This window comes from Bos taurus, chromosome 9 (assembly GCF_002263795.3).
Source record: "Bos taurus isolate L1 Dominette 01449 registration number 42190680 breed Hereford chromosome 9, ARS-UCD2.0, whole genome shotgun sequence".
Taxonomy (NCBI): domain Eukaryota; kingdom Metazoa; phylum Chordata; class Mammalia; order Artiodactyla; family Bovidae; genus Bos; species Bos taurus.
The window spans coordinates 48,276,628-48,300,045 of record NC_037336.1 but is presented as its reverse complement, the minus strand read 5'-3'; the positions used below and the strand labels follow the sequence as shown (position 1 = coordinate 48,300,045).

At 37.4% G+C, this 23,418-nt stretch overlaps 1 protein-coding gene across 9 annotated transcripts in view; it reads left to right on the top strand.

Moving 5' to 3' along the window:
- GRIK2 (glutamate ionotropic receptor kainate type subunit 2) overlaps window positions 1–23,418 on the top strand; it is a 731,033-nt gene that overhangs the window by 318,686 nt on the left and 388,929 nt on the right. For all 9 annotated transcript variants that reach the window (XM_024996836.2, XM_059889840.1, NM_001193063.1 and 6 more), the window contains exon 4: window positions 20,611–20,792. In XM_024996836.2, the coding sequence (XP_024852604.1) occupies window positions 20,611–20,792 (182 nt within the window). The remainder of the gene's footprint in view (window positions 1–20,610; window positions 20,793–23,418) is intronic.

Sequence of the window (23,418 nt, the reverse complement as noted above, 5' to 3'; positions counted from 1 at the left end):
GATTGAGAGCCTTAGGATAGAGTTTATGTCTGTCCTGGGGATGAAGGAGAGAAATAGACAGTGAATGAATGTAAGAGCCAAAAGTACTGAGGAAGAGACTCCGTGTTACATAACCAAGAAGAGAGACATGGGGATTTGGGGAGTGTGGCCTGTCTTGTGATGTAAACCTCTCTACTGTTTTTCCTGATAACTTTTCAGTAGAATCTGCACTTGCAGGTTTTCTTTTGAAACTACAAAAATGTGCTGAGAGTTGCCTCAAAATTGTAACAGATTTATAGAATGAAAGCAGAGCCTACCTGTGGAAGGATACCACATCCAGGTTACATAGTGAATTCCTTCTGCCAGACTCCTGTCATCATTGCTTGGCTCAGCTCTAATTATTTAATATTAGGTGACCCTAGTGGTAATGAACCCACCTTCCACTGCATGGGATATAAATGATGTGCATTCAGTCCCTGGGTCAGGAAGATCCCCTGGAGGAGGGCATGGCAACCCACTCCAGTATTTTTGCCTGGAGAATTCCCATGGACAGGGGAGTCTGGCAGGCTACAGTTCATAGGGTTGCAAAAAGTTGGACATGACTGAAGTGACTTAGCATGCAGGCATGTCACTAACTTTGATCTTTGATTAGTATGAAAACTGTGCCTAAGGAACATTGTATGACAAATCAGTGATTCTCACTCCTACTTCTTATAAAAAGTTAACAGTTTTCAGGTTGCCTCTGACTTCAAGGTGCTTACTTAATGTCCATTTCTTCTGTCACATCTCAAGTTCATAGGTTTCCTTCAATTGTCCCAAAAGGTCCAAACACATTTTCATATTTCATATGCTAAGAACATTTTAGATTTGAGTACATAAACTGCAGAGTCTGTGTTCTTCCCAGGAAGTCTGATACATGAATTTCTGGTAGAGTAGGAATTTTTGGTAGAAACTGATTCCATCTTTCATGTAAATGGCTAAATATACTTCTTAAGGCAAATCATTATCTATGTATTTTGACAGGTTTGGCAAAAAGAAACAGAACAGCCCAACCTAACTGAGCTCATTTTACCAACTATTCTTAAGAACAGTTGCTCATGAGAAAAATATAGCTGTACTGAGTACAGATTCCAGCTCTGTCATTTATTAGTTAAGCCATTTTCAACTGGCTCAAATCTCTGTGCCTCTTTTTCATGTGTAAGAGGATAAAAGTACCTCTCGGAATTTTTGTGAAGAATTAGTAAAACATTAATTTTGTGAATAGTAAGTGATTATAAACATTATCAAATATCATGATCAAAACTCCTCTGAGTTGTGAAAGCATGAAAATAGTAATGTATAGTTTATTTTTTATTTTCTTTTTTATGTTTAGAATGAATCCCAATGTGCCATAGAGACACAAATAAAGGAGCAACCAGTAGTGATATCAAGATAACATTGTACTGATAAAGAGTAGGGACAAAGAACACCGTATAAATATCCAAGTGTGTGTGTTTTTGGTGTGTGTGGGGGTACTAACTAGACTCTGTATTTAGGAGTTCCACATAGAATGACAGTCTAGGACTACTGCTTACTAACAGATATAAAAGAGACTGTGTCATGCATATGCTTGTGATTTGAGAAAGAAATAGAAGAGTCTCCCATCTTATTAAGATGAAGTTCTCCTTCATCTTATTAAGACCAAAAAGTTCTTAGATGATTTATGGGAAGTGGGAAGGATTTGAAAAATAATAGAAGTGACAAATGATAATCAGAGGCAAAAATATACATTTAAGATAATAACTGAAAGAAAATATAAAGTTTAAATTCTAAAAATATTTTGGTATAGAAATTTTAAAATAGACTTATACTTAAGTACCAAGGCAGATTTTATGTTTGTATAACAAATAAATGGCAAATAGAATAGTTTTACTCATCAAACTCATTATGGGCAAATAAAATTCAACCTGCAGAACAATTTGATGGATTCTTTGGTACCATTATCACATTGAAATTGGAAGTAAAGTACTTTGGAAATACCTGGAAATTAAGTCACACTTTAAGAATTAAAACTATGAAATCAAAACATAATGAATGAGAATGAAAATTTGCAAAGCCACCTTAGAAGTCAGAATGGCTCCTAGTTAGCAAGATTTGATTATATCCTGTCTGAAGGTACCTGATACATCTGAAGAAAGAATATGGCCATCAGAGAGAAGATAAGTTAGACATTTGCATTCTTTAGACAAAAACAGGAAAATGCAGATGACACACCTAAAAAATGTTAATGGAAAATAGATTGTTAGTTGATTTACTACCAAGAAGATGAGACATCTTGCACTCTGGATGTAAAGTTTGAGTACTGACTTTGGAGAGAGATTCCAGGGTTGGAATTTGGTTTTCTGACTTACTAGACATGGGATTTGAACATAATAACCCACATTTCAGTGTCTTCATCTCATCTGCAAATTGGGACTGACAGCAGTACCTCTTCAGAGTTCTTACAGATAAAACACAAACCTGCAATTGTGCTATCTATGATTATTACATTCATTGGACCAATTACCTTTGTTCTGATCCCAAAGTGATATTAAGTAAACTTCAGATTGCTGTATGGTTTTTCATGTAATTTGAGAATGCTTGGGTTATGCAATTCAAGTTTTGCCATGCCTGTGACAAATACATTTCTCATTATAAATTAATAGATTGGATTATATTTCACTCTCATGATCTTGATTAATGTGAGTGCATTATGTTAGCAACGTGGCATTTGTTTCAGAGCAACCTAAAGGTCTTTTGAGCTAAAGTCAATTTCAAAACTTCAACATATATTGCCTCAGTTAAGGATGTGGTTTAATTCAGTGACAATTCTTCTTTATAAGAAATTCTATCTCCAGAGAAGTGGATAATAGAGAATGCTTACAGATACATGGCAAGATGTTACCAAAATCAAGGAAAAGGGGAGAGTGTAGAGAAAAAAATGTCTCCTGCTATTCTCTCATTTATGCTAATAGAGGCCAAAACACAAAACAACTTCCTTTCCACTAATATCTTTCACTATTTCAGTGTTCCCTAGTATATCACACACAATTGCATCCTTGCGTAGACAAAGTGATGTTTTAACCTCAAATTTTATTTATATAATTTGCCTTACTTTACTCAGTGTTTCCATAGTGATTCCCCTAGCTTCCTCATCCTCAGAGGTGGAGTCAAGGCTAATATTCAATCTTTATGGTAAGTCAGTGCCCCTGGCTACAGTTCATTAGATCAAGGGCTAACACAGCTGGGCCAATTAGATCCTCTCTCCAGGAATTTTGAATTGGAACCAAGAGAGATTAGCTGGTCTCTGCCAGCTGCTGTATGTATAACAAGTAAACTCAGGAGTAAATCTGAAGCGTGGCCATGTCTCCTGTGTGAACTGTGAAGAGGAGAAAGCTGGTCTCATTGGAAAGATCAGAATGAAGCAGACCCGCACAAAAAATAACAGAAGTGAGAGATGATATCTTAATAACCCTGCTTCTACTTGTTTCTGATTCTGAGGAATGACTGATTTCTCACCTGGGGGTTTCATGAAACTACCTAAATTTTTCTAAAAAATCTCCATTTCTGCTTAAGCCAGCCTGAATTGTTGTTGTTTTACTACTCGTAACTGTGAAGTTTCTTTACTTAGGAAGTACATTCTTAAAAGGTGCCCTTCATAACTGGTTTTTGTCTATTACTGGTCCGGCTTTACCTCCCACTAGGTTACAGCTCATATTCAGTTTTCTAGTAGCAGCTACCAAATAACTCATGGATTTTGAACTGCCCATACTCTCATAACACTTTCCATACTTTCATAAATTTTCTACTTGCAGTTTCCTCTTCCTACAAGTAATCCATCGTTTTGCACCTGACAAATGGCTATCCCCACCACTTCCATTATACTTTAGAGTCATATTATTATATAAAATTCATTGTAGAAAAATGATTTGCATGTCTATCATCCTATAGATGATAGACACTATCATATAATCTCTGAGATGGCAAATATCTACTGTATATGGTTTGGTATTTCACTTCTGCCAATTCAAAGCACAAAAAAAGTGCTGCCATGTTTCTGATATATTCTCATGTTTCAGTCTTTCATAAGATAAAATATATGTTCAGTGAACACAGTTGCTGGAGACATTGGTGGTTAGTGGTATACTTTTCTGGGGCAAAAAGATAAAACCTGAGCTTCTCCAGAGTCACATTCAACTTGGCATTCCCAGCAGCACACAATAGTTCAGGTAATTATTGTTAGTCACGGGCCCACCTTATAAAGTTTCTTAAGCTGTTTCATCATGTTAACTTTAAGTCATGTGGCAGGAGAAAAACTTTAAAGTGGCAGGATAAAATCAGTAACAGCAGCATCCTGGGACAGAGCCAAAATAAGAACTATGAAGGACCATTTGCTGCTTTATAACCTCACTGACCTGGACACAAGTAGGAATTAGAAAAAACAGCAGGCTACCTAATCAGCCACTGTCTAGAGAGCTGAAGTTGAGATATCACAAGCTGAGAGAACAGGTAGAGAGACAGAAGGATGGTGCACATCTAAGCAGGATCATCTTGAGACAAAGGAACCTGCAATGTGGCCATCAGAAATGAACAATGAGGTGAGCTGGTCTCTCTAGGGGTGGCTCAGTAACATTGTCAGGACAGCAGGCAGTCAAATATCCATGATGAAGGATGAATGAATGATGCTGTGAAGTAAGAGGAGGACTGCTCAGAACTCCTGGTTTGCCCAGGACATCCTGGGTAATGCTTATTATCCTGGACTAATTACTATGCACTCACCACTACCCCCCTTAGATTAAAAGGGCCCCAGTCTGATTAAAAAATTATAAAGTGACTTTTAATTGTAAATAACCACTGAATCAAAATAACACCAAACTGGTCACAAACCAAAGTGCAGTCATCATTTTTAAAGAATTTCTAAAACACTGCTGTGACATTTCTGGGTTGCCTTCATTTGTGTTGTTCAGTCAGAATCCCTTTGAGGACATCTTCCTAGCCTCTGGTTCAGACGAGGTTGGCTTTCTTTCCCCATAACCCAATAGTGCATCCTTCCTTTGTCCCTCCTACTCCCTCCAAATAACCCCAGTGCAGGCCAGACAGAGTCCTTCGTAGGATTTGGATAGAACTTTTGAGGCAGATCTCTTTCTTGAGTGTGATATTCTGTTGGTCATGTTTATTAAGTGGTAACAAAAGTAACATAGAGGAAGAGAAAACTGAGCAATAAAGAAAGAATTCCTGTCTCCAACCAGGCCCAGAGTTTATTTTCAGTTATAGAGGCAGTTACGTCTCATTTTTGCTCAGTATAGTGTGAATTAGATCTGCATATATTACCAAAAGACTCCTGACAAATACAACGGCCTTCTCATTAAACTGTCCAGCTTTTTACCTGCCCTATCTCGTTACACCAGGCAGAGACCCACATGCAGCAGGCATATGAAGAGGACAAAGAAAAATTAAATGATAGGATAGATCTAGAGCTCGGTGAGCCTAGGACAAAGCCACTTATCATGACTCTTGTACCCGCTAGTGAGCACAGCACTTGCTACCGTTGCTGGAAATCAGCCTCTAAGGTGCTTATGTTCTCATGAACTGGTGCAAGCAAATTCTAATAGCACTAAGAAAGAATGAAAATGCAACATTAATTCTATTGGCTTCCACAAACTGGAACATTCCAAATAGAAAATTGACCTTTGCACATATTGAACTTATACCAAAAGGCTTTAGAGACCAAAGGGTTTTAGTTTTGATGTGGTCAAAAGCACTGTTTGCCTTTTAATAATGACATAATTGCTTTTTCTCCTAGCAGCAAAAGAAGAAATAGGAAAAACATATTCTGGCATCAGCTAAAAGAGTAATAGGCTGCAGCCCCTACCTTCCAGGGAGCAGTGATACACTACATATAACACTTCAGTTCAGTCCATTTTCTAAGATAGGCTGTTACCAGGTAGAAGCCCTGTGGGTGTGATGGAGCTTGTCTTACAGCTTAGATCCAGCCTCAAGCCCATGGTAGGGGTTCTGGCATTCTCTGTCCACTTTGTCCCCATTATCCCTTGATAATTGTGTCCCCCATTTTGAACTTGAGACTTCTGTGTATAGCTCTGAGACTCAAGTAGGATTACATTGTGCTTTCTCTACTCTTATTGAAACAATTTTCTCTAGATGAACTGGTTGTGTAGAGGTATAATATTTCCCTTTACTTGCCTGGAGGATCACAAGCCACTGATATCATTTGCCTCATGCTTTAGAATCCTTTACGTATTGAGTCAAGCCTTAGGACTTCAAATTTCAGTGGCCTCTGAGAGTATTTCCTCTTACCTACCCTCATAGTATCCACAGCTGTGCTAACTAAAATTGTTCTATATTAACTAAAATTCATATGTCAGTCACAAGATTTATTAAATACATATCATAGGGTATGAATCGCTACTGGCTAAACCTAGATATATAAATATATAAGGGAACTGCCATTTATTTTATAATAATCCATTTGATAGACAATAGCTCAATTCAGTCTATTAGAAATAGTAAGAGTTAACAGCTTTTTATATATATTATATGGTCAACTTGATAAGATATCTAATAAATTGAATGTGAGGTGTGCTAGAAAGAAAGGATTAGGATGACATCAAGGTTTTTGTCCTATGTAATTGGAATGATAAAGAGTTGCCATCATCATAAGTGGAGACAATTGGAGGACGAACAGTTTTAGAGATGGAAGAGATGAAGAACCAAGTTTGGAATGTTTTTTAGTATTTACTATACATCAAGTTTGGAGAAGGAAAATGGCAACCCACTCCAGTACTCTTGCCTGGAGAATCCCATGGACGGAGGAGCCTGGTAGGCTGCAGTCCATGGGGTCGCTAGGAGTCGGACACGACTGAATGACTTCACTTTCACTTTTCACTTTCATGCATTGGAGGAGGAAATGGCAACCCACTCCAGTGTTCTTTCCTGGAGAATCTCAAGGACAGGGGAGCCTGGTGGGCTGCTGTCTCTGGGGTAACACAGAGTCAGACACGACTGAAGCGACTTAGCAGCAGTAGCAGCAGTATACATAAAGGTAGAGATTTTGCTTCCTTCAGGAGTCTCTAAGAACACCCTTACCTTTAACATCAGTTTCAAAGTTTGAGGGTCTACAAGATCATCTTCACTTCTGATACCAAGTGCCGTTTTAGGAGTCCCCAAGATTACCCTCAGGTTTGATAATTCACTAGAACTCACAGAATGACCAAAAGCTGTTATACTCACCATTACAGTTTATGACAAGGATACAGAATAAGATCAGCTAAGAGAAGAGGCAAATGGGGCAGAGTCCACAAAAGGTCTACCTTCAGGTTCCAGTTGTCTTCTCCCAACAACAGTTTTGTAGGGAGTCTTAACTTTTCCAGGAAACAATGAGTGGTAATAGTCATGGAGTCATGCCAACCAAGAAAGCTCACACTTGATGTCCAGAGTTTTTATTGGGGTTTGGTCATGTATACACGGCCAACAACCTGCTTGACTGACCTGTAGGTCTCCAGCCTTTCTAGGGGTTTGCTGATACCTCATGACCCAAAGGCCTTAAGATAAATTAATTACATTGTTATATATCCTGTGTGGCTCAAGTCCTCTGGATAAACAAAGATACTCTTCTTGGGGCTTAGAGATTACCACCCAGAAGCTAATTGCAAAGGCCAGACCTCTCTGTGGGTAATGTTAATATTTTTATTATGCAGTTGTCAAATAGGAAAGTGAATTTAGGAGTCTAGAATTCAAGGAAATGGTAAGAGATATAAATTTAGAAATCATCAGCATATAGATGGAGTATTAATTAGGTTCCTAGCAGGAAGCAAACTTCCCTTACATGCTTGAAATGAAGAGATTTTGATAGACACCACTCACAAGATAACAGGCACAGTTTTGAGTGCAAAGATGGCCTGTTGAGGCACACACGTAGCAGGAATCTCTGAGCTCCAAGAAAGTGGTTACCAGAAACCAGTGAGAAGTGTTAACATGCTACAGGCACAGTGATAAGTGATCTCTGTTCATTAGCTCATTTGATTTTTTAATATGATTATAATTCCTATAATCTCATTTTCACAGATGAAAAATTGCATGTTTAAAAAATTTAAATATCTTTGTCCACAGTCATTCAGTAGAAAGTTAATGATGTAAGATTCAACCCATGTCTGCCTGATGCAGACTTCCATGCCACAATACAGTTCAGAAATTTGGCATCATGATGTCACATATAAGATTGACCTATGGGGGACTTTCCTGGTAGTCCAGTGGCTAAGTCTTCATGCAACCAATGAGGGGGGCCTGGATTCAATTCCTGGCTGAGGAACTGAATCCCACATGCTGCAACTAGGAGTTCACAGGCCGCAACCAAAGATCCAGTGCAATCAAATAAATAAATAAATGTTAAACCTATGAAAGGGTTTCAAAAGTGTTTGAAATGGTTCCAACCTTTCTTCAAGCCTATCTGCTAAAGGATATTCAGGGTATTCTAGCTAGTGATTTACCACTTAGGCCTTCCTGGGCCTCTGCTTTGCTAGATTAATGTTTTATGAGCCTTTGTGTTATGAGCTTTACAAATGGGAGCTGAACATAAAGAAAAAAAACATCATGGCCATATACTCCTTGGAGGACACATCAGGACAGAGACAAATTAGATTTCCAGGGAAACAATTCAGTTCAGTCACTCAGTCATGTCTGGCTCTTTGCAACACCATGGACTGCAGTATGCCAGGCCTCCCTGTCCATCACCACGTCCCACAGTTTACTCAAACTCATGTCCATTGAGTCGGTGATGCCATTCAACCATCTCATCCTCTGTAGTCCACATCTCCTCCTACCTTCAATCTTCCCCAGCATCAGGGTCTTTTCATGGCAAATAGATGGGGAAACAGTGGCAGACTTTGTTTTGGGGCCCTCCAAAACCATTGCAGATGGTAACTGCAGCCATGAAATTAAAAGACGCTTATTCCTTGGAAGAAAAGTTATGACCAACCTAGACAGCATATTAAAAAGCAGAGACATTACTTTGCCAGCAAAGGTCCATCTAGTCAGTTGAGTTCACTTCAGTTGCTCAGTTGTATCCTACTCTTTTTGATCCCGTGAACTGCAGCATTCCAGGTCTCCCTGTCCATCACCAACTCCTGGAGACCATCGAAACCCATATCCATTGAGTCAGTGATGCCATCCAACCATCTTATCCTCTGTCATCCCCTTCTCCTCCTGCCCTCAATCTTTCCCAGCATCAGGGTCTTTTCAAAGGAGTCAGCTCTTTGCATCAGGGAACCAAAGTATTGGAGTTTCAGCTTCAACATAAGTCCTTCCAATGAACACCCAGGACTGATCTTCTTTAGGATGGACTAGTTGGATCTCCTTGCAGTCCAAGGGACTCTCAAGAGTCTTCTCCAACACCACACTTCAAAAGCATCAATTCTTTGGCACTCAGCTTTCTTCATAGTCCAACTTTCACATCCATACATGACCACTGGAAAAACCACAGCCTTGACTAGACAGACCTTTGTTGACAAAGTAATGTCTCTGCTTTTTAATATGCTGTCTAGGTTGGTCATAACTTTCCTTTCAAGGAGTAAGCATCTTTTAATTTCATGGCTGCAATCACGATCTGAAGTGATTTTGGAGCCCAGAAAAATAAAGTCAGCCACTGTTTCCACTGTTTCCCCATCTATTTCCCATGAAGTGATGGGACCAGATACCATGATCTTCGTTTTCTGAATATTGAGCTTTAAGCCAACTTTTTCACTCTCCTCTTTCACTTTCATCAAGAGGCTCTTTAGTTCTTCTTCACTTTCTGTCATAAGGGTGGTATCATCTGCATATCTGAGGTTATTGATATTACTCCCAGCATTCTTGATTCCTGCTTGTGCTTCTTCCAGCCCAGCGTTTCTCATGATGTACACTGCATATAAGTTAAATAAGCAGGGTGACAATATACAGCCTTGATGTACTCCTTTCCTATTTGGAACCAGTCTGTTGTTCCATGTCCAGTTCTAACTGTTGCTTCCTGACCTGCATACTGGTTTCTCAAGAGGCAGGTCTGGTGGTCTGGTATTCCCATCTCTTTCAGAATTTCCCACAGTTTATTGTGATCCACACAGTCAAAGGCTTTGGCATAGTCAATAAAGCAGAAATAGATGTTTTTCTGGAACTCTCTTGTTTTTTCGATTATCCAGCAGATGTTGGAAGTTTGATCGCTGGTTCCTCTGCCTTTTCTAAAATCAGCTTGAACATCTGGAAGTTCACAGTTCACATATTGCTAAGGCCTGGCTTGGAGAATTTTGAGCATTACTTTACTAACTTGTGAGATGAGTGCAATTGTGCGGTAGTTTTAGCATTCTTTGGCATTGCCTTTCTTTTGGATTGGGATGAAAACTGACCTTTTCCAGTCCTGTGGCCACTGCTGAGTTTCCCAAATTTGCTGGCATATTGAGTGCAGCACTTTCACAACATCATCTTTCAGGATTTGAAATAGCTCAACTGGAATTCCATCACCTCCACTAGCTTTGTTCATAGTGATGCTTCCTAAGGCCCACTTGACTTCACATTCCAGGATGTCTGGCTCTAGGTGAGTGATCACACCATTGTGATTATCTGAGTTGTGAAGATCGTTTCTGTACAGTTCTTCTGTGTATTCTTGCCACCTTTTCTTAATATCTTCTGCTTCTATTAGGTCCCTACCATTTCTGTCCTTTATTGATCCCATCTTTGCATGAAATGTTACCTTGGTATTGCTAATTTTCTTGAAGAGATCTCTAGTCTTTTCCATTCTGTTGTTTTCCTCTATTTCTTTGCATTCAGCACTGAGGAAGGCTTTCTTATCTCTCCTTGCTGTTCCTTGGAACTCTGCATTCAGATGGGTATATCTTTCCTTTTCTCCATTGCTTTTTGCTTCCCTTCTTTTCACAGCTATTTGTAAGGCCTCCTCAGACAGCCATTTTGCTTTTTTGCGTTTCTTTTTCTTGGGGATTGTCTTGATTCCTGTCTCCTGTACAGTGTCACGAACCTCTGTCCATAGTTCATCAGGCACTCTGTTCTATCAGATCTAGTCCCTTAAATCGATTTCTCACTTCCACTGTATAATCATAAGGGATTTAATTTAGGTCATACCTGAATGGTCTAGTGGTTTTCTCCACTTTCTTCAATTTAATTCTGAATTTGGCAATAAGGAGTTCATGATCTGAGCCACAGTCAGCTCATAGTCTTGTTTTTGCTAGTCAAGGCTATGGTTTTTCCAGTAGTCATGTATGGATGTGAGACTTGGACTATAAAGAAAGCTGAGTACTGAAGAGTTGATGCTTTTTAACTGTGGTGTTGGAGAAAACTCTTGAGAGTCCCTTGGACTGCAGGGAGATCCAAACAGTCCATCCTAAAGGAGATCAGTCCTGAATATTCTTTGGAAGGACTGATGTTGAAGCTGAAACTCTAATACTTTGGCCACCTGATGCGATGAGCGGAATCATTTGAAAAGACCCTGATGCTGGGAAAGATTGAAGGCAGGAGAAGAAGGGGATGACAGAGAAAGAGATGGTTGGATGACATCACCAATTCAATGGACATGAGTTTGTGTGAACTCTGGGAGTTGGTGATGAGCAGGGAGGCCTGGCATGCTGCAGTCCATGGGGTCATAAAGAGTTGGCACAACTAAGTGACTGAACTGAATTGAACTTCGTGTGTGTATGCATGTATATCTGTGTGTGCTTATACACAAGTGCACACTTATATATGTCAAAGTGAGTTTTCAGGATTTGGAGGTTTCAGTAGAGAAACAATATAGCATTTTAATGAGTTGCTTCTGGCAATGTATTTACAAAATTCTTAAATGTGTTTATGGGACTGTAAGTATCAGAATTACTAGTTGGATTCTACACATTTGAATACCTGGTTCAGGGTTGAACCGTAAGAGGCCTGGCTTCAGTAGAGAGTGTGGTGCCTAAAATGTATGATCTGCTGTGTATTATTTTCCATTCTGAAGCATAGAAAGTTTTTGCCATTCATAAAACAATATCATGGATAGGATTTGATGACACTAATAAATAAAGAGATTGTAATGTAGGGAAGACTGATGCATGATGCCACCATGCCTGCCTACCCCACCACTAAGGTTCATATCCCTTCCTGATACATGTCCCTGATCACAGAAGTGGTCTCATGCACCTTCTCAACACACTGCTCAAGGTAGCCACTGATAATCAATTGACTCTGGAATGTAAATTGAAACCATTTACCAGTTGGTTTCTAGTACATCAAGCAAAAGTGTTTTTAGATATTTTCAGTCTTGAATTATAAGGCTGTGTCACTCTTTTTAATTAATATTTTAAAATTTTATTTATTTTTAAATTGGAGAATAGTTTCTTTATAATGTTGTGTTGGTTTCTGCCATACATCAACATGAATCAGCCATAGGTTTACACACATTCCCTCCCTCTTGAACCTCTCTTCCATTTTCCCACTCCATCCTACCCTTCTGGATTTTCACTGAGCATGGGTTTGAGCATCCTGAGTCATACACCAAATTCCCACTGGCTATTGATTTTACATTGAAACTATACTTTTCAGTGCTACTCTCCCAATTTGTCCCTCCTTCTCCTTCCCCAACTGTGTCCACAAGTCTGTTCTCTATGTTTGCATCTTCACTGCTGCCCTGAAAATAGGCTCATTAGTTCTATCTTTCTAGATTTCATACATATGCATTCATATATGATACTTGTTTTTGTCTTTCTGACTTACTTAACTCTGTGTAACAGGCTCTAGGTTCATCCACCTATTGGAACTGACTCAAATGCATTCCTTTTTACGACTGAGTAACATTCCATTGTATATGTCTACCATCTTTATCTAGTCATTGTTGATGGACATCTAGGTTGCTTCCATGTCCTGGCTGTTGTAAATAGTGCTGCAATGAACATTGGGGTACATGTGTCTTTTTCAGTTATGTTTTCCTCAGGGTATATGCCCAGTAGTTAGACTGCTGGCTCAAATGGTAGTTTTATTCCTAGTTTTTTAAGGAATCTCCATATTGTTCTTCATAATGGCTGTATCAATTTACATTCCTACCAACAGTGCAAGAGGATTCCTTTTTCTCCATACCCTCTTCAGCATTTATTCTTCGTAGATTTTTTGATGCTGGCCATTTTGACTGGTGTGAGGTGATACCTCATTGTCATTTTGATTTGCATTTCTCTAATAACGAATGATGTTGAACATAGTTTCATGTGTTTATTAGCCATCTGTATGTCTCCTTTGGAGAAATGTCTGTTTAGATCTTCTGCCACTTTTTGATCGGGTTGTTTGTTTTCCTGGTATTGAGCTGTAAAGATGCTTGTACATCAGCTCTGTCATTCTTTAAAAATATAGCAAATTTCAAAAAGAGAGAAGTAAATAGCTGTCTGTATGGTTGAAAGTGAAAGCGAAGTGAAAGTGTTAGTCCCTCAGTCGTGTGTGACTCTTTGCGACCCCATGGACCCCACCAGGCTCCTGTGTGCATGGAATTCTGCAGGAAAGAGTACTGGAGTGGGTAGCCATTCCCTTTTCCAGGGGATGTTCCCAACCCAGGGACTGAACTAGTTCTTATTCCTGACCCAGGAATTGAATCCAGATCTCCTTTATTGAAGACAGATTCTTTACTGTCTGAGCTACCAGGAAGCCCCTGTAAAGTTAGTGTTAGGATTTAAGGGTTTTTCCTCCAGGAAACCAGAGCTCTAATTTTGCTTCCATAGTGCTCTCTCCCTTTTTTAAGAAGATGAAAACCACACTTGAAGTTTCCTCTCATCTTTTCAAGACCCCCCTGTTTTTCTAGACCACCCTTTTCCTTATTTTCTAGAGTCTCTGAGCTGAACAAATTCACCTCACTCCCAAGGAGGGAAGGGCTGACAAAAATTTGGAGACAGTGTTTTTTTCAGTGTCAATCTACCTCTCCTGTCAAAGTCATTTATGATTTTCTTACAATGATTGGCTTCCTTCTTTTATACTTACAACATTAACATACGTTACAAGGTCCACATCTGGTTTACATATTCTATTTAGTTTTTTTTTTTTAAACAGTCTGTAGCACCCACAAAACATCCAATAACAATAACTCCCTGAAATGTTACACTTGGCCTTTCCATAAATGGTCTTTTCCCCACTGAAAAACACATTAGTGGTGATTGAACATAGATGAATCATTTCTATGCAGTGCATTTTGGGTGAGGGGAGTCTGGCCTATACACAGACCACATTCACTGAGATGATAAATAGGCGTGATGAATAAGCCAGGTGGCAAAGCTCTAGTCTGTGTGGCTACTGAAATGGATACGTCAGTCCAGGCGGAAACTTGGGACTCCCTTCCTGGGGCTGAGGGAGGCTGGACCTGCAGGGAAGGGATGTGATTGATGTCATTAGAAGCAAGTGCCAGCTGGAGTGTGCATAAATGCTCCTTCTGGATTCTCCTTAAGAATTAAATTGATGGCAACTTCTGAAAAGAGCATCTCAAACCTCTGTCCCCTGTAAGCTTAAGATAAACCTTGATTTTAAGTACTGTGAAATAGCTGAAAGTAGAAAAAGCTTTAAAAAATGTACTCTCAGTGAAGGAATTAGAGGGGATAGAATGTTACTCATCTACCAAAATAAAGGGATAATTGCAATGTGGTGCTCTTCTTTGTTAGAAGATTTTCAGGAACCCATCTGTGCAAATTGTTTCTATTTTATTATCATTACATCAACTAATTACATTAGGGAAAAGGGGATATTTTAATTAAAAGACTGTTTTAAAGCGTTGCAATTCTACCCTCCCATAAAATAACTGAACCAGGTGCCAAATTTGTTAAAGTAAACTACATTTATGAAAACTGTTGTTTGGAAATTATTTGTGTTAACCATATTTTAAACAAAGTAGATTTTGCCCTTTTATTTTATCTAGTAGCTGGGCCCTTTTATTTCTCTTCTGAACAGAGCACCCTAGGCCAGGATCACATATGTTGTTGTTTAGTCAATAAGTCCTGTCTGACTCTTTGTGACCCCATGGACTGTAGCCCACCAGCCTCCTCTGTCCATGGGATTTCCCAGGAAGGAATACTGGAGTGGGTTGCCAGGGATACTTCCAATCCAGGGATTGAACTCACATCTCATGCTTGGCAGGCAGTTCTTTACCACTGAGCCACACGGGAAGCCAGGACCACATATCAGTTCAGTTCAGTCACTCAAGTCATGTCCAGCTCTTTGCGACCCTATGGATTGCAGCATGCCAGGATTCTCAGTCCATCACCAACTCCCAGAGCTTACTCAAACTTATGTTGATTGAGTTGGTGATGCCATCTAACCGTCTCATCCTCTGTCGTCCCCTTCTCCTCCTGCCTTCAATTTTTCCCAACATCAGGGTCTTTTCTAAGGAGTCAGTTCTTCACATCAGGTGGCCAAAGTACTGGAGCTTCAGCTTCAGCATCAGTTCTTCCAATGAATATTCAGGAGTGATTTCCTTTAGGATGGACTGGTTGGATCTCCTTGCAGTCCAAAGGATTCTCAAGAGTCTTCTCCAACACCACTGTTCAAAAGCATCAATTCTTTGGTTCTCGGCTTTCTTTATGGTCCATCTCTCACATCTATGCATGACTACTGGAAAAACCATAGCTTTGATTAGATGGACCTTTGTTGGCAAAATAATATCTCTGCTTTTTAGTATGCTGTCTACATTGGTCATAGCTTTCCTTCCAAGGAGTAAGCGTCTTTTAATTTCATGGCTGCAGTCACCATCTGCAGTGATTTTGGAGCCCAGAAATATAAAGTCTCTCACTGTTTCCATTGTTTCCCCATCTATTTGCCATGAAGTGATGGGACCTGATGCGATGATCTTTGTTTTCTGAATGCTGGGTTTTAAGCCAGCTTTTCCACTCTCTTCTTTCACTTTCATCAAGAGGCTGTTTAGTTCTTCTTCACTTTCTGCCATAAGGGTGATATCATCTGCATATCTGAGGTTATTGATATTTCTCCCAGCAATCTTGATTCCAACTTGTGATTCATCCAGCCCAGCGTTTCTCATGATGTACTCTGCATATAAGTTAAATAAGCAGGGTGACAATATACAGGCTTGACGTACTCCTTTTTCTATTTGGAACCAGTCTGTTTTTTCCATGTCCAGTACTAACTGTTGCTTCCTGACCTGCGTACAGATTTCTCAGGAGGCAGGTAAGGTGGTCTGGTATTCCCTTCTCCTTAAGAATTTTCCGCAGTTTATTGTGATCCACAGAGTCAAAGGTTTTGGTGTAGTCAATAAAGCAGAAGTAGATGCTTTTCTGGAACTCTCTTGCTTTTTCGATGATTCAGCAGAGGTTGGCGATTTGATCCCTGGTTCCTCTGCCTTTTCTAAATCCAGCTTGAGCATCTGGAACTTTTCAGTTCATGTACTGTTGAAGCCTGGATTGGAGAATTTTGAGCATTACTGTGCTGTCTTATCACGTATAAACTATCCCAATTATTTTGAAGAGCTTACTTTTTTCCTAAATAGGGAACTCTTTTGTTTTACAACAAAATAGTATTGACTTGTGTATGATGGATTGATTAAGGTAATCCTTTCTGAAATTGGCAGTTTTAGACTGTGATATGTTGCATAGGAATGCTGGTGGAGGTAGGAAGATCAATAGGGATCCACAGCAGAAAATACATGACCAGTATTTTAATTAAAAGACATTCCTATTGTTTAAGCCCCTTTTCCTTTCAATAAAAAGCTCATCTACGTATATTAACTTAGAGGGATGCCATCAAATAATTCATATTAAGTTCCCGAGTAAAAATCCACTCTTCAGATGTCTTGAATACATCTCCCATTTTGTCAACTCTCTTATTCTTTCAAGGTGTTCTGAATAATAGAATTCACAGAGGAGTTTGTACCTAAATGTCAAATAGTAAGGAAGGCAGAGGATCTAGAATGGAGATATGGATAAAAGAGAAACAATAGCACTGGGCAGAGTAATGAAATCTTAGAAGCCAAGAGAGATCTCTATGCACCTATGCAGGAGATGATGGAAAGCCGAAATTTAAAAATCGCGATTCTTCTTTCAGTATTCAGACGACTCTCTGGATTTCTTCTCTTTGATTAAAATGTTGAACCATTTTTATTCCAAAAACTGATTGTGAAAAGCATTATAGAATTGTATCTCATGTGGTTAAATCTCTGTATCTCAACTGTATCTCAAACTGTATGTCATGTGGTTAAAGACTGAATAAATACTATTAATCTAATCATTATATTTATCCATGAAACAATGTCTTGCACATAGTAGACATGCAGTAAATACATGTTGTATATATAAATGAAGACAATAATTCTCTTGAATTTAAGAAGGAGATGGCAAGTCCTACTAGCAACAGCTATTTTTTTAAAAAAATTATCTCTTGAATATTATTCTTCAGGGAAGCTGGCAAACTGAAATCTGTTACATTCATGCTAGCAAGGATGTATATGTGTGAAGAGAAGTAAACATTCATTGTACCTGGTGGCTCAGTGGCCTAGCCACATGAGTTCTCAAGACACTTGAAAATAGTTGGCACTATTTATACTTAAGGTGAGCCCTACAGATGCTATTTGTGGATTTAATACTTCTGAAAATTTCTACTTCCAAGTCAGTTGAGCTTTTTCAATTCAGAACTGTTGAGCTAATCTCTAACTGTATAGCTGCTTTTTCTTTGATAATGAGTTTATCTCAACATTTTGATTGATATTTTGATGTTGTTAGGTTTTCAGTCTATATCAGTGTCAAAATAACTTCTAAGAATAGATTAGTAACCAGCACATTTAAAAAATAACTATATTCTTTCCTTCTTAGCCCAGATAACAATAATAAAAACCCACTACTTATTGAAAGTCTAATATAAGCCAGTTCCCCTTTGGTGTTTTATGTATTAATTTATATATTGATATAGGTTATATGGTTTTACCCTCTAGTAGAGAAGAGGAAGGCAAAACAAATCTCGGATATCTTGCATAAAGATTCACATATAGATTTTTTGAACTGAGATTCACACTCAACTCTCAGGGTATTCCTACTCTGATAGACTAAATATCCCAAATTTACATTTGACTCACTCAAAATCTTGTGAGATAAGTTAGCGAAGGGTAGCTTTCTTTTCTTTATTCACCTAATGTTGGTATTAGATCTGTCTGTGTTTATATAAATAACGAGAATAATAGAAATGTAGAACTAAGAATATTTTAGAAGTAATCCAATAAACATTTATTTGATGCATGAGGAATGAATTTTTTTTCTTTCTCTCTCTTATTCCTACACTCAGTTGTATTTATAGTTTTCTAACTCATTCTGCCTAGTTGGAAATCATTTTTAAATTATTTTATTGTCTTATGCTACTAGTTAATATAAAATACTTATATTCTATTAAATTGCTCTGCCAAAGTGGTTCAAAGGGTGGCTCTCAAAAGACACCAAAAATTGGATCTAACTTTGGAAATTGACCACACTCTTTGATAACCAAGAAAATCATCTGGAGCAATTATTAAAAATCCTCATGCATGAGTTGTATCCCCTGAAGATTCTGACTTTGTTATTTAGATTGTACTCAGCTTCACAGATTACTGTCATTCATTCCAAAGTTTGGAAGTCACTGCCTTAGAGCAAGTCTATTCTATTTATAAAAAGTTGTTAAACAATGTTACTCTGTGTGTGTGTGCTCAGTCGCTCAATTGTGTCTGATTCTTTTCTGCCCCATGGACCGTAGCCCACCAGGCTCTTCTGTCCATCGAATTTTCCAGGCAAGAATACTGGTGTGGGTTGTCATTTTCTATTCCAGAGGATCTTCCTGACCCAGGGATCAAACTCGTGTCTCTTGCATCTCTTGCACTGGCAAGTGGATTCTTTACCACTATCCCACCTGGGAAATCCAAAACAATATTACTATCCTTTAAATTTGTATTATAACTTAGTTGTGAAGTAACCTTATGTGCAAAGAAATGCATAGCATTTTTATACACATTTTAGAGAATTTTATAAGTCCACTAATAAACACTAATACAATTAAGCACGTGTTATAAACTCAAATATTCGTTTTCACCTTTGTACAATTCAGTGTTAACACCTGTACTCGTTACATACATGATTCCCTACACTGAATTATATTATGTTCAGTGGGTACATTTGATGTCAATTAATTATATAGTATTTATTTTACTATTGTTAGTAAATACTTAAACTTGTAAAACAAGATAATTATATTGTGTAATTTATGCAAATATTATTTGCAGAATTTTAAATATCAAAATTCTAAACTAACTTACAATAAAGTAAATTTTATGGGATAATACTTTAAAATCAAAAGTTATTAGGTATATTTATGAATTTATATATTTTTTATCTTTCATGTCCTAAGGATGAAAATACTTAAAATTAGTCATATTAATTTTATTAACTATGTTGAAACATGTTAACATGTATATAGCATTGTATATCTAAGAGGATGTATTATTTAATTAAAAACTGAATGAAAAAATTCCAAAATTTAGATTTTATTCTTTATATCTCTTACATTATTTTAATATACAGTATATTTTTGTCATAATAGAAAGTGAAGTCTCTCAGGCATGTCTGACTCTTTGTGACCCCATGAACTGTAGCCTACCATGCTCCTGCATCCATGGGATTTTCCAGGCAAGAGTACTGGAGTGGGGTGCCATTTCCTTCTCCAGGGGATCTTCCCGACCCAGGGATGGAACCCGGGTCTCCCGCATTACATGCAGATGATTTACTGTCTGAGCCACCAGGGAAGTCATAATAAGATACTTTTTATTCCTGTTTCTAAACAAAGTTATACATATACACCAAATTACTAGACCATTACTTGTAAAAAAATAAATAAATAAAAAAGAAGCCATCGAAGTTTTTAATAACAGAGAATAACTGCATTAAGTATATCTACTAAAAAACAGTGTTTAATTAATTAGACAAAATAGAACAGTAGTCACTGACATAATAACCTGTAACACATTCTCACAAAACAACTATTAATGTAAAATAAAGCCCTCTCTCTCTATATATATATATGCAAATACATAAGAAATATATGGAAGATAATATTTTAAGCCATGAACCATGACAACCCACTGGGAGTAGAATTAGGGTACAAAGAGAGACCATTTTATTCTATAGTCTTTTGTGTATTTAAATTGTTTACATTTAACTAATAGTCATGTATGTCTTTCATTCTTTAAGATATACCCTAAGATTTTGAGAAGTAATATTAACAAAAATGGGGCTTCCCTGATGGCTCAGAGGGTAAAGAATCTGCAATGCAGGAGCATCAGGACAAGCAGGTTTGATCCTTGGATCAGGAAGATCCTTTGGAGGAGGAAATGACAACCCACTCCAGTATTCTTGCCTGGGAAATCTCATGGACAAAGGAGTCTGCAGAGTCCATAGGGTCACAAAGAGTCAGACATGACTGAGCACATGATGCATTAACAAAAACAACTGGCAATTAGGAATTCTGAAGCAGGAATTTCAGTGGCCACGTCATGAAATGTACATGGTCAAGAAAATCATCACTGTAGTGTGTTTTGTGATTTCTGTGATCCACTGTGATTTTTCTCTAACATTCTTTTTTTTTTTTTTTTCATTAAAGGTCTCATTCGCTTGCAGGAGCTCATCAAAGCTCCATCAAGATACAATCTTCGACTTAAGATCCGTCAACTACCTGCTGATACAAAGGATGCAAAACCCTTACTGAAAGAGATGAAAAGAGGCAAGGAATTCCATGTCATCTTTGACTGTAGCCATGAAATGGCAGCAGGCATTTTGAAACAGGTAATTGCTAAATTATTTAAGTTAATTTCTTTATTACATTTGAGTTTGAAGTATGTTTTTTGTTTGTTTGTTCTTGTCCACATTGCATGGCATTTGAAAATTCCCCAAACAGGGGTTGAACCTGTGCCACCTGAGGTGGAAGCACAGAGTCTTAACCCCTGAGCTGCCAGAGAAGTCCCCTGGTTTTTGATTTTTAAATGAAGTTGTTACTGTTACATGGTCAGTTTATAAAAAAGTCAGAGAAGTCACTTTGATATAAATTTTCTGATAAAAAAATCTGACAAATGCTTTTAAGTAATTGTCTTAAAGGAAAGTAATATAGATAGTGATGATCTTCAAAGCAGATTGAAATTCTGAGATTAGTTTCAAATGGCTAAAATACTGTTTGTTATTGTGAATATTGATTAAAGCAATAGATATTTCTATTTTGTGCTGAAATGAGGGAATAAACTTCAAAGCAAAAATAAGAGAAAAAACATTGTTCTTTACCTGACATGTATGCTATGCTGAGATGCCTTACGCATTTGATCTTATTTAATCATCATCATAATCAAAGGCTTATGTAAAAAGTGATTATATAATGATTATGCTGAAAATAATCAAATAATTATGTAAAAAAAAAAAAAAAAACAAGTGATCTGTAAAGATGGTGACTAGTTCCACTTTACAGATGAAGAACCTGAGTCTCATAAAGGTTAAGTAACTTACTAATTCCATTAGCAAGTGTATAGCAGAGGGATTTATATTTCTCCTTAGTGATGTTAAGAACTATTCTTTCCAGAATAAAGCATTGCCTACCTAAAAAGATAATACTAAATCAACTAAAGGAAACAATTCATAGCAGTAAAAACCTCTTACTATGACTTCAACACTATTCAAACCTTACAGTCCACTGAAAAATAGTTATTATTAGCTCATATATAAGGGGATTGATGTAGGGGGTTAAATAGCTAGTACTAAGCTGTACTATCTAGTAGAATCTGAATTTGAACACATGTCTTTGGACTTTGTTTTTAAGCTCTTTTATACATGGTGGCACCGGAAATAAGTCAACTGCCTTGATAAAATTTAGGATAGAATATCTCTACTAGAAGGTTATGCAGATTCAGATGTCAAATTATATCTCATAAAATATAACTACCAATAGTAAATGCCTGTTATAACATGGTTAGTTTATTAAGCAGATGTTTGTCCAATCTTCCAATATGGATGTTGATTTCACTATAATAAAATATTTAATTGAATTTGGAAAATTGCTCTAGTGTTATATTTGAGTAATAAAGAATGTAAGCATGGTTGTGGTTGTTTGGTTGGGATTTTTGGAATAAAATGATATAATAAAGTTAGCACTGGAATTTAGAGTTGGAATTTATTTTTCATTTAATAAAAAATCTTGATCATGTTCATAATACACAGACTTGGAAAGAATACCTTTCCTTTATGCCTGGAGTGGGTAGCACTGTACTATTTGTCAGTGACAGATAGTATGCTTTCTCTAGACTTCCAACAAGTATCTATGATGATCAATTGTCTTTTCTCTAGAGTAATTAACTCTGACTTATTTTGGTGTTTGAAAGGTGAGAATATCCATCACTTTTTAACAGAATTTCCATTCTTTCTTTTATTGATTTATCCATTATTTTATATTTGCTTTCTGATGTGTAACCTGCTATTTTGGAAAATGAAAACAAAATTAAAGTTGTATTCAAAATATATTAAACAGTAAAATTATGTAATTTTAACAAGATTAGTAGGTGAAAAATCAGAACAAAAGTAAAATGAGAATATGAAAGTTAAGTTGAAGTCAGAATAACACTTTCACATAGAAAGCATGCTTTTCGATTCTATAACACTGGCAGATCACATATGGTGAGGTTATTTTTAAAAACTTACCTTGTCCCAGAAAGCATTTGTCTCATATATGGATCTCAGTTAGTCCAGAAACCAATTCAAAAATAAAGTAAATAGCTTATTTTTTTGTAAATGTAGCAGTACATTTAATAGGACTTCACTTTATGACTTATGAAATTGTTCTGAGATTCCTCAACACTGGCTAATGACGAAACTCCAAATAAATGGTTTAAGAGTTGAATAACAGGCATAAATGGAACTTTCAGCTTGTCTGGTTTACTCCAAGAACAAATATTAGGAATATCCATACAAAGAGATTTTTGTTTGTTTAATTTAAACTAACATAGCTCTTACTAAATTTGGAGCAACTTTGAATTTGAAGTTTTCCTGGCTTAAAGCTTTAAAAGTGAGTGAAGCCTGGGCCTGGCTAGATTTCCTCTGAGGCAGATTCAGGGCACTCATTGTTATACATGCGTTAATAGCAAGAGATTCCACTCTTCTCAGATTTGCCAAAGAGAATCCTCTATGGTAGGGCCAAGATGATGTGCAGTAAAATCTCAGGAGGACATTCTATCACAGAAAGAAATAGCAACCCAGAACTTTGAAGTCTATATCAGAGAATGTGAAATCAAATTTTTTAGCCTGGAAAATGTAAAAGCGGGAGCAAAGAAACTGCTGCAGCAGCAAGAAGTAAAATAAAATAAAATTTCAAGAAAGATGTATAAAGTCTACCACTGCAATTGTTAACCTTAAGCTATGTAACTCATGGGCTTCC